The sequence below is a fragment of the Mus musculus genome, chromosome 13 (assembly GCF_000001635.26).
Source record: "Mus musculus strain C57BL/6J chromosome 13, GRCm38.p6 C57BL/6J".
NCBI classification, from domain to species: domain Eukaryota; kingdom Metazoa; phylum Chordata; class Mammalia; order Rodentia; family Muridae; genus Mus; species Mus musculus.
In genome coordinates this window covers 27,344,308-27,357,003 of record NC_000079.6, presented here as the reverse complement: position 1 = coordinate 27,357,003, position 12,696 = coordinate 27,344,308, and the positions used below count along the sequence as shown (strand labels likewise).

The window sequence follows — 12,696 nt, the reverse complement described above, 5'->3', positions numbered from 1 at the left end:
AAATAAAAACATACAGAATATACCATAGTTGGGCTTATGACACATCATGAAGAGATTTTGAATAACAGATACTCAAATACAAGGTATCCTAAAACAATTTTTAACTATTAAAATAATTTAATCTTTTTTACAATCCAGACTATCTCCTCACCAAGTCCACTCTCTGACAGTTCCACATCCCATATCTCCTTCCCCTGTCCCCCAAAAGATGATCCACCCTCTCATGCCCACCCCACCAGACCTCACCATTCCCTGGGACCTCAAGTCTATTGAGGGTTAGGTGCTGAGTCTATACCCAGAAGTCCTCTGCTGTATATCTGTTGGGGGCCTCATATAAGCTGCTCTATGCTGCCTGATTGGTAGCTCAGTGTCTGAGAGATCTCAGGGGTCCAGGTTAGTTGAGACTGCTGGTCCTCCTACACGGTTTCTCTTCTTTTCAGCTTCTTCCAGTTTTTCCCTAGTTCAACCACAGGGATCCCAGCTTCTTTCCATTGGTTGTGTACAAATATCTGCATCTGACACTTTCACCTGCTTTTTGGTTAGGTCTTTCAGAGGGCAGTCATGATAGGCCGCGCTTGTTGAGCACAGCATAGCATGAGTAATAGTGTCAGGCCTTGGGGCCTCCCCTTGAGCTGGATCCAAATTTTGGTCTGTCACTGGGCTACCTTTTCCACAGATTCTTCTCCATTTTTGTCCTTGCAATTCTTTCAGACAGGAACAATTCTGGGTCAGAATTTTTGACTGTGGAATGGCAACCCTCTCCCTCCACTTGATGTCCTGTCTTTCTAGTAGTGGTGGGCTCTACACATTCCCTCTTCCCACATTCCCTCTTCCCACTGTAGGACATTTCATCTAAGGTCCCTCCCTTAGAGTCCTGAGAGTCTTTTACCTATTGAGTCTCCAGTACATTCTAGAGGGTCCCACCACCACCTACCTCCCAAGGTTGCCAGTTTGCACTCTTTCTTCTGGCCCTCAGGACTTCAGTCCTGTTTCCCCCACCTAATATCTGAACATATTCCTCTTTTGCCATCCCTGTTCCCTTTCACACCCATGTTCCTCTCTCCCCATCCTGTGATTACTTTTTTCTTGCTCCCAAGTGGGACTGAGGCATCCTCACTTGGGCCCATAGGCCTGTTAACTTTCTTGAGTACTGCAGATTGTATCCTGGGTATTCTGTACATTTTGGCTAAAGTCCCCTTATTAGTGAGTACATCCCATGCATGTCCTTTTGGATCTGAGTAACCACACTCAGGACAATATTTTCTAGTTCCATCCATTTGCCTGCAAAACTCAGGTGGTCTTCATTCTTAATAGTGGAGAAGTATTCCGTTGTGTAAATGAACCACAATTTCTGTATGCATTCTTCTGTCATGGGACATCTAGGTTGTTTCCAGCTTCTGGCTACCTTAAATAAGGACTGTATAAACATAATATAGGATGTGCCCCGGTGGCATGGTAGGGCATTTTGGGGCACATCCGCAAGAGTGGTATAGCTGGATTTTCAGGTAGATCTATTTCCAATTATCTGAGGAACCTCCAGATAGATTTCTAGAGTGGTTGTACCAGTTTACAATCCCACCAGCAATGGAAGAGTGTTCCTCTTTCTCCACAGCCCCACCAACATATGCAGTCACTTGAGGTTTTTTATCTTAGCCATTCTGATTGGTGTAAGGTGGAATCTCAGAGTCATTTTGATTTGCATTTCTCTGATGACTGAGGACTTTGAACATTTAAGTGCTTCTCAGCCAATAGAGATTCCACAGTTGTGAATTCTCTGTTTAGTTCTATACCCTACTTTTGATTGGGTTGTTTGGTTTTGTTGGAGTTAGCTTCCTTATATATTTTGGATATTAGCCCTCTATCACATGTCGGGTGAATGAAGACTTTTTTCCCCATTCTGTATGTTGCTAATTTGTCCTATTGGCTATATCATTTGCCTTATAGAAACTTTCCAGTTTCATGAGGTCCCATTTATCAATTCTTGATCTTGAGCATGAGCCATTGAAGTTCTGTTTAGGAAATTTCCCCTTGTGCCAATGAGTTCAAGGCTCATTCCCACTTTCTCTTCTATGAGACTCAGTGTATCTGGTTTTATGTTGTGGTCCTTAATCCACTTGAACTTAAGCATTGTACAAGATGAAAAATATGGAACTATTTTAATTTTTCTACACACAAGCTGCCAGTTAAACCAGCCCCATTTATGGAAGATGCTTTCTTTATTCCCATTGTATATTTTTGGCTTCTTTGTCAAAGATCAAGTGTCCATAATTGTGTGGTTTTATTTCTGTGTCATCAATTCTATTTCATTGATTAACATGTCATTGTCTGTACTAATACCATGACGTTTTTATCACTATTGATCTGAATAATTTTAATTTTTAAAAATAACCTTTTTGAAATATTTACACATGGATTCTGTGTATCTTTATTATGCCCATTTATTGCCCTATCTCTTTGAATTTTTCTTGAAGTAAGAAGTGAGTCACACAGCAATTGTATTGGAGTGACTATGTGTTCACTGTGAACATTACTTCCAAAGGACAGTCAGGATTTTAGGAAGCATTAAAAAAATGTGTGTCTTTGGTTAGGATACATGGATTAGTTAATATGTTTTACACTTTGAGTATAACTTTGATTTTCCTTACTTTTCTGTGGATTAAGTTTTGAGTTTATTGAAGTAAAGTGTAAATATATTGTTAAGCTTAACTTCTCATGTTGAGATAAATTGAATGGTCAACCTAACTTTATTGATATATATTCTATTCAAATAATAAAAGATTAATAGGCTTTATAGATTTGGACATTTCTAAAGAGAATGCTTTTATTTTTTAAAGAGACCAATTAAACATACAAATGCATTCAAAAGCTATACAATTAAAAGCAAGTTCTCAGCAATGGACTGTCATGGACAATTGCCAGAGCAGACTGTAGACACACACTTAGCAATCTTGCCCAGTTATGCGGCACATCAATGCACTGAGATGATATTTAATGAAGAATATATCAACGCGTAGGCAGTGAGAAAGGTTGAACATTGCCAAAAATTTTTTACTTGTGTCAGTTGATCTTAGGCCTGGAAGGTATTCCCATATGATAGATTTTTCCCAAAATGTTACTTTAGGATAGACCTAAAAAATCAAAATAATTGAAGGTTACTTGATTATATTATTAGTGTTCCTCTTCTCCATGTTTCTTAAGTGTTCAGTCAGAGAAATGCTTTCAGAGATATGATACTTCCATCGAAGTTATGCGTTTCATTATCTATGAAAAGAGACTCTCAAATGGACCTTTAGAATCTAAGGTGAAGATGCACATGCATTTTTTTTTTCTAAAATGCAATTGATCACAGAGGAAGTATGCTGTTTCAGAAACAGAACAGTAGGAAATCTCTGTTTGATTCTGGGACAATAGAGGAGCTCATATCACTTTCTCACTCAGGAATTTCTTACATGTTCCTTCATATATATTTCACAAAAGATGATATGGACCATCATTCTTTTATACCTTTCAGCTATACCCATTCTGCATGCAGTATACATACAAAAATATAATGGATATCAGATGGCGATGATTGAAAGACTTGAGTTCTTTTCACTTCAACCAAGAAAGGTGTCCTCTAAGTGTCTATGAGGAACATATTTGTCTCATTTTGATTGTCAGGGTGGAAGATGATGAGAAGCACGTCTGAGAATTTTGAGCTGCCAGCATCCCATTAAAGCAGTGGCTCTCAACCTTTCTAATGCTGTGAACTTTTAATATAGTTCCTCATGCAGTGATAACCCTAACCATAAAATTAGTTTTGTTGCTACATTATAACTGTAATTTTGCTACTGTATTTAATTGTACTGTAAATATCCAAAATGCAGGATATATGATATGCTGTTCTTGTGAAAGGGTCATATTCCCCCCAAAGAAGTCATGGCACACAGGATGAGAAAAACTCTCTTAGGGGAAGATTATCCACAAGATCAGATATCTATGTTTCACTCTGGAAAAACAAGCTACTTGAAATTTTTTTTTAATTTACACAACCCACTTTTATGAATAAGAATAGCTAATGGGAAATTGCTCACCTTTTTGAGTACCCACGTAAGGTCATCATGGATTTCTCTGAATTTCAATTCTATCTCCTGAGCTTTTGAGTAGATTGATTCAGGGACATTTTGCATGTCACTTAGTACTTCCACTAGATAGTATACAGGAGTGATCCATGCACCCATAAAATTGATCATCGTTTTTAAATATCTTTTTGTCTGAGAAAACATAGTAAAACCATGGTATTAAAAGAATTTCAGTGCAGGAATTTGTTGCATTTAATTTCATGTAAAGAAACTAAATTGAAATATATTTTTATTATGTATATATGACCTCTGTTGTATAGATGTTATATTTAAAAATTCGTCTATTATCTGCAAAGTAAAATAAATTATGATCTGTATCAATTATCATTTTTCTGAGGTTAGGCCATCATGTTTTGTTCTCCCCAAGCAATTCTAACAGATTCCTTATAGCAAGATCATTATTTGGCTACTTGTTTATCAATTGGTAAAACAGGTCTTGCTGGGAAACAATATTGGCCAATAATATTTGACTCAGGAAAGATAGATTCACCAGCTGGGGACAATTGGCTCAAATCATTTCTACTCAGGTATTCATTCACTGCAATAAGTCATGACATTCATTCATGTACACATTTATAATTTTTAGGTGAATTTAAGAAATTAGAATAAAGATACAATGAAGAGAACAGGGTATTTTTTATTGTGCTTTCCCCTTTACTCTGACAGAACACATTAGTTAGCATGTATAGGGGAAAAACAGCATTGGCTTTAATAATGGAATCAGTGTGACTCATGAAAGAATTTTGTCACTCTAGTTCTTATTTGATTTAATCTATTGATTGTATTGATGTTTGTTAGTTTCCCCAGTGGTCATGAATAAGGGGATAGACTGGAGCATATCTATTAAAATGGAAAGAGATAAAGACCATTAAGTGCACACTGGCATTCTTAAAGTCCATGCAGGTGTAAATTTACTGTACAACTTTTCAAAAGCTGTTTTTGTTGTTTAGTGACTCAAATAATGCTATTTGTAGTTAAGATTTTGTGAGGGTAATATATAAATAAATAATTTGCTGCATGTCTAGCAACAGCTCAAGAAAATTTTCATTTCTTTTTACTCATTTTATTTTATTGTTTTCAGATAATATGCAAATTATATCATATTAAGATGTGCAATTACAGGGAATTAGAATAAGGTAGTGATACCAATCATAAAACAGAACTACTAGGATAAGTAGATCTTCTCAATATGAATTTGCACATTGTTGCATCCTAAGGAATATAAAATAGTATTTCACAGGACTACTCTGCTCAGCTGGTTTTCAGTTTAGGCCTAGAGAACGATAGAGGGATGATGAGATAGGTAAAAATAGAAGTAGAATCAGCACAGTTTTGAAAATGAAGAAGCAGGTGATAGTGTTTGGTAATATAGGATATCAACATGCCGAAGCCATTTGCAACAGATAATTAATACAGTCACGTTGTTATCACTGAGGTAGGAGTGAGAATATAGCCATAGATATCCAACTTATCTCAAAGCATCCTAAAAAGGAGGATTTAAAATTGTATTGGCAAGTCATTACTAAAATACAATTCTTTAAATGGTCTATTCTATTTAACTATCACTATTACTGGGTATTTTTTTGTTTGTTTTTTGGATTTTTTTTTATAATTTAGTAGCAATATAATCTGATAATTTTTTATATTCCACCTCCATTTTTTTCTGCAGTCACAATTACTGAATCTATCATAATGCCTGCCCTAACTGACAGCAGCACACACTCAGGGAATTACATCTGGTGTTTTATGAAAAACAAAACAAAACAAAACATGAAGGATACTTACCTTGAGATTTTCATGTTCAGGTCCATGAGCTGGTGGGTTTGTGACATTAGAGTGGCAGTGATTTCTGGCTCTGAGAACCTCCTCATCACGTCTATACATGCGTGAAACCTGCAAATAAAAACAAAATTCAGTTAGAGATCAGAAATTATGTAAATGAATCGATGACCAGACTACTAATATATTTTATTGAATTTATAAATTATAACAATAAGTATTTCATAAAAAAACAGATATTAAGAAATAAAGAAAGTGCCAATTACCCAATTCTGTTTATATTTAGTGTATCTGCAATTTAGTTTGGGTTTTCATTAACTTTTGAATATTTAAATTCTTCCTCTATTCCTCTCCTTGTTTCTCGTTTTTCCTAAAAGTTACTATTTTCAAAGGCAAACACTGAAGGGAGTGAATTTATCAAGTATCCAATGCTTTAATAATCATCTTTCTCTAATATCTGCACAAATCCATAAAATATGTTTATTAGCCTTCCTATTTTGTGTCAATGAATACTGATATGTTCTTATCCATACATCAAAGTTATAGCTTTATTAATATAATACTATATACATATAGCTGTGCAGTTTATAATAGAATGACATTGTGTGCATCATAATAAAAATCAATCACAAAATAGACTATTTTACTATGAACTCTATATTAGTTTAATACAACAAAATATAAAAATTAACAATTCATATTGTGTGTTTTATTAATGATTATATAATTTTGGAAGTTTTAAATTTACTAAAACATATTTTAGAATATAATATTTATTTCTAATAATCAGGTATTCACTCTAAGTTTGATGGATTATTGTTAAAGTTAAGAAGTTGAAGAACTGTCAGCTAAGAGCAGGAAATACAAATATTGTATAGTGCTTTCTCATCGAAGTTGAAATTATTAACATGAGGCTCCATTTGGGAGTGACCAGAAGATAATGAGGTACTTACAAGTGTTTCAAATTGTCCAGCTGAGAATGGGTTGTGGTACTGTGTCATAATGAGGAAAAAAATAACCTCTAATTAGTAAAAAACAAAATACAAAATCCAACATGAGGACATGTTTATTGCAAGCAAAAACACGTTTTCTTGATATCCATCATATAGAAGATTTCCCTACTTCTGTCATTCCTTTTATTCTGACCTTGAGAAATGACCGGTAACTATCAGCAAGAAAGGAATGGATACACTCCTATTTCCTCCCAGACATTGGACAAATTCTATCACTGTAAATCTTCAAACCACAATTCTTAGCAATTAGAAGCTTCTTGAAATTCTAGAGTTCTTCCTTCCTTCCTTCCTTCCTTCCTTCCTTCCTTCCTTCCTTCCTTCCTTCCTTTCTTCCTTCCTTCCTGCTCCCTCCCTCCCTCCCTCCATTCTCTCTCTCTCTCTCTCTCTCTCTCTCTCTCTCTCTCTCTCTCTCTCTCTCTCTTCATTTTCTCCTTTCTACCCTCATGCTTTCCCTGCATCCCACCCCTTTTCATCCTTCCATCTTTCCTGCCTTCCTTTCTTTTATCGCTTTTCTTTCTCCTTTCTTTCTTTCTTTCTTTCTTTCTTTCTTTCTTTCTTTCTCTCTTTCTTTCTTTCTTTTTCTTTCCCTCCTTCCTTCTTTCTCTCTCTCTCCTCCCTCTCTCTTTCTTTGTTTGTTTCTTTTTTGTTTTTTTTCTCCTTTCCACCTTCCTGCCTTCCCTTCATCCCACTCTCTTTCATTCCTTTCTTCCATCTTTCCTTCCTTTCTTTTTTCTTGCCTATCTATCTATCTATCTATCTATCTATCTATCTACCTACTTGTCTTTCTTTCTTGTTTTCTTTTCCTTTTCATATAATACAGTTTATCTATTTTATGAATATATACTTCACTGTAATGCACATCTGGTACCGTGAATATCCACTGTGTGCTAAATGAACGTAGTCAATGGAAATTCATGATCCTGAATACAGCAATAGGAAATGAGAATTCTTCCCCTAGTATCAGTAGTTGGTGCCTCTTTTACCTATGAAGATGGATTTTTTTCTGATATTTGAATCATCATGATGAGTGTCTCAAGTATAGTGAAGTTCAAGCATTAGCATGGATGTTGAGATACTTACAAACTCTTCATGCATTTTATCAGCAAGAATATTGATGACTTCAGCTCGCTGAAGGGCATTCTTAAATGTGATCACAAGGGGATCTGAGCAGCCATTCTCTCCTGTTTGACATTCAGGAATTGATGCAGCTTTCTCCCACAGAAGCAAGTTTGAAACCACCAGCAGCAGGAGTGCCCCTGCTACATAGAAATAAGAGCCACTTAGGGGTCATGCTTTAAATGTGAGTTTTAATAGAACCAACTGATTCAGGAAAGTTTTATCTGCCCAAAGTTTTCTTTAGTGAATGACTTGGCATTTGATATCCAGAATGACAGATAAAAAACACTGTGAGCACTTAGTCCAGTAATTGTGTTTTTCTGTATAATAGTTTGAAAAGCAGATGGTATCACAATTTATTGTTTTAGAAGTGATTCTGAATTTTATAAATGTCTTACACTTGAATTAATTCAGTGTTTTTTAAGTAATTTTTAGATGGTTTACTTACATTGAAGTTTAAGCTCATTTTCAGTTAACAAAACTTATGACGAATTTGTACTTTCTAAACTTCATATCTGATGTCAATATTTTTGACACTGATGGGACAAGGACAGTGCAGCTTACCTGTTTGCCTCTTCTACATGTTTGAAAATAAATAAACAGAGGATGATCACTAATATAGAAGATGATGAGAATGTTATCCTGAAGAAAAGGATGTCAGCTTGCAACTGCTAACTTATGATAAAACTCTATCAGCATTCATCGCATCAAAAACTTCAGATAATTTTCTTTGAAGTTGATCTGAATAATAATTTTGTGAGAAGGTTTGATTCTCATAATTACAATCTGAATATATTCATAAAGGAGATGTCTAATATGGTGAAAAATTTTCCTAACAGCATATTATTGATGATATAAAAGTCAGAACAACAACTGTTAGTACTTTCTCCCTTACTTTTTTATAGAACTCCACATCTTTCCTGCAGAGAACACAGACACTATTCTAAGAGTGTTTTATCAAAGATCATCATTATTTGTAAAGAATAAATTTTATCACTATGCTGTCATAGCAGAAGCTTTTAAAGCTTGATTTGATCTGATTTCTTTTTCTCTATAATACTCAATTTTAAAAGTTGTTATAATGATCAGGATTAGCCTCAACTTTCAAATAGCTACTCACTAGGTACCACAAGATGAGCCTTACACTTAAGACTGAGGGAAAATATTAGAATAAGATGAAGAATGAATATAAGCAATAGAGGTCCAGAATGCTTGCTGCAAGAAATTTTTCATTCTTTTATTACTAATTACCAATTGTCCAGCCCTAAAATACTAGACATATGAGTAACACTAAAGGAATTAATAAGTTGTCTATATGCATCTACAAATGCAACAATAATGATTAATGAAAAAACTCCCTGAATTTGAAAGGGACCATGGGAAAGGGTTTATGAAGAGTTGTATGAATCATATAATAGAGTAGTCATGTATGAAATTCTCAACAAAAATAGAAACTTAAAAATATAGCTGTCTCTTGTGAGACTATGCCAGGGCCTAGCAAACACAGAATTGGATGCTCACAGTCAGCTATTGAATGGACCACAGGGCCCCCAATGGAGGAACTAGAGAAAGCACCCAAGAAGCTAAAGGGAACTGCAACCCTATAGGTGGAACAACAATATGAACTAAGCAGTACCCTGGAGCTCTTGTCTCTAGCTGCATATGTATCAAAAGATGGCCTAGTCGGACTTGCAAACTTTATATGCCCCAGTACAGGGGAATGCCAGGGCCAAAAAGGGGGAGTGGGTGGGTAGGGGAGTGGGGGGGTATGGGGGACTTTCGGTATAGCATTGGAAATGTAAATGAGCTAAATACCTAATAAAAATGGAAAAAATGTTTTCCTGGTTCATTTAAAAATTATTTTTGCTATCATCTCCTTTTTTCTTTTAGAAAATATTACCTACGAAATATGGTGTTTTGTCAGCTTCCCATTGTTCTTCTTTTGTGATGTCACTTGGCTTGTACTAAACTGGAAATCACTGTGAGACATAATCTGGCATCTTTGTCTACTTCAGGCTTCTGAACATAAAAACTCTTCTGATGGATTTCAAAGGGAAAACTCATAAAATATTCACAATCACAATTCTGTTTCTTTTGCCCTGAGATAAGATGAATTGGACCACTGACTTTACATCCTCAATGATTTCCAATTTCTTAAGCTCCAAAACATTTTCCTTTTGAGCTATAATATCTTTTCTTGAAGGTGTCCTATGCATCAGAAACTCTTAATGATCCCTATCATTTGTACTCATTGAATAACAGCAATACTTTCCTCCTCTTCTCAGTTCAATACAGAAGATGACTCAGACTATCTTGGAACATTGAAAAATATGTCAATTTAACAGATGTTGAGTGATGCTAATCCAATTATCTCTTGTGCCCTGGACAATTTCTTCTAACCTGTAATTGTTCCTGTCTGAGAGAACTGCGGGGACAAAAATGGACAGGAGCCTGAGGAAAAGGAGGTCCAGTAACAGGTCCAAATTGTGATCCAACTCAAGGGGCCTGGGGCAAGGCCTGATGCTATTACTGAGGCTATGATGTGCTCATCAAAAGCGGCTTGTCATGACTGCCTTGGGAAAGACCCAACAAGCAACTGAAAGAGTCAGATGCAGATATTTATACCCAACCAATGGATAGAAGCTGGTGATCCCTGTGGTTGAATTAGAGAAAAGCTGGAAGAAGCTGAAGAGAAGGGTGAATCTGTAAGAAGACTAGCAGTCTTATCCAACCCGGACGCCTGAGAACTCTTAGACTGAGCCATCAACCAGGCAGCATACAGCAGCTGATATGAGGCCTCCAACACATACACAGCAGAGGATTGCAAGGTTTGGACTCAGTCAGAGAAGATTGGGAAGGTCTGCTGGGGTGAGGACATCCTTATGGAGATGAGGGGAGGAGGTATGGGATGTGAAACAATCAGAGGGTGGACCAGGAGGGAGACAAAATCTCAATTGTAAAAAACAAATAAAAAAACAAACAAAAACAGGGAGAGAGGGGGAGGAGGGAGAGAGAGAGAAATATTAAATAAAAAGGAAAAAAATATTTGAAGGCCTATTCTCAGGTTTCCTAGTAATCTTTGAACAAATATCTCATCACAAAAATTAGAGAACCAAAGAATTAATTTAAAAGAATTCCATTAAAACAAACTCAAAGAATCCCTAAACTGGATACTTTAACTTAGAGAGGCACAGTGAGGAGTTTACTTACAGAAGTGAGGTTGACTCAATGGCAGCATTATTGGCCAGGACTTTCCAAGCAGGATGAGTTCAGACTCTGAAGAGATGCTTCACTGGAGCCGTACATTAGGCTAGTTCTACTCCCCCTATATAGTTTTACAGATAACCCTGAGGGCATGCACAACCATGTGACAGCAAGAAGTCACATAGAGTACTCCTCATTCATGAACCATCTGTCTATTTTCAGGGAACATTAACAATTTAATTACAACATACTTATCTGTGTCTGGATGCTTTTTATTTTATTTTATTTTTGCCTGTTTCTACATGATGATTCTTGTCCGAATTATTTTGATATCTCTGAAGCTATCTCAGTGGCCTGATGATGGGATGGTCAGGTCAAATCAGGAAGAAAGTATTGTTCATAATTACTTCCCCTTCCTTAGACTCTTATGTTCTTTCTATCACCTTTTTTCTAATATTTATAGACAGAGATGGATTCTTTACTGAATATTTGACCACCATGACATAGCATTAGTAAATTATCTGTAGTATTATCATGAATCTCTGCTAGTAATCACTGATTACTTTGAAGAGTGTTTCTCTAAGAACTAAGCTGACACTTAAAATAATCTTGTCTTAGACAGGGTTTCTATTCTGCACAAACATCATGACCAAGAAACAAGTTGGGGAAGAAAGGGTTTATTCAGCTTACACTTTCATACTGCTGTTCATCAACAAGGAAGTCAGGACTGGAATTCAAGCAGATCAGTAAGCAGGAGCTGATGCAGAGGCCATGGAGGGATGTTCTTTACTGGCTTGCCTCCCCTGGCTTGCTCAGCCTGCTCTCTTATAGAACCAAGATTACCAGCCCAGAGATGGTCCCACCCACAAGGGGCCTTTCCCCCTTGATCACTAATTGAGAAAATGCCTTTCAGTTGGATCTCATGGAGGCATTTCCTCAACTGAAGCTCCTTTCTCTGTGATAACTCCAGCTGTGTCAAGTTGACACAAAACTAGGCAGTACAAATCTACATGCTTAATTTAGATATTTGGAAGACCTTTTGAACTATATCAAGTATACTTCACAGAGAAACTTCTTTAACACCTCTCTATAACAGTTTAGCCAGTATTGTTCTAGTCAATGTAGTTTTACACACTTACTGCTAATATAAGCAATAGGGTCATAGTCCCACTGGTGACAATTCTAAAGAAGAAGAAGGAGGAGGAGGAGGAGGAGGAGGAGGAGGAGGAGGAGGAGGAGGAGGAGGAGGAGGAGGAGAAAGAAGGAGAAGGAGGAGGAGGAGAAAGAAGGAGAAGGAAAGAAGAAGAAGAAGAAGAAGAAGAAGAAGAGGAGGAGGAGGAGGAGGAGGAGGAGGAGGAGAAAAAGAGAAAAAAAAGAAAGGAAAAGGAAAAGGAAAAGGATAAGGAAAAGGAAAAGGAAAAGGAAAAAAGGAAAATCTCCAAAGTGGAATTCTTTTAGCAAGT

At 36.3% G+C, this 12,696-nt stretch overlaps 1 protein-coding gene across 2 annotated transcripts; it reads right to left on the bottom strand.

Moving 5' to 3' along the window:
* Positions 1-2,787: 2,787 nt before the first annotated feature.
* Prl8a2 (prolactin family 8, subfamily a, member 2) lies at positions 2,788-11,331 on the bottom strand. 2 transcript variants are annotated; one of them, NM_010088.2, is made up of 6 exons: positions 11,240-11,331; positions 7,994-8,172; positions 6,854-6,892; positions 5,907-6,014; positions 4,074-4,253; positions 2,788-3,128 (listed from the first exon to the last, which is right to left on the bottom strand). In NM_010088.2, the coding sequence occupies exons 1-6, from the start codon at positions 11,265-11,267 to the stop codon at positions 2,940-2,942; spliced, it is 723 nt and encodes a 240-aa protein (NP_034218.1). In that variant the 5' UTR covers positions 11,268-11,331; the 3' UTR covers positions 2,788-2,939. The 2 variants fall into 2 exon arrangements, with proteins under 2 accessions (NP_034218.1, NP_001276848.1); NM_001289919.1 differs by having other exon boundaries at positions 7,994-8,169.
* Between the last annotated feature and the right edge of the window lie 1,365 nt (positions 11,332-12,696).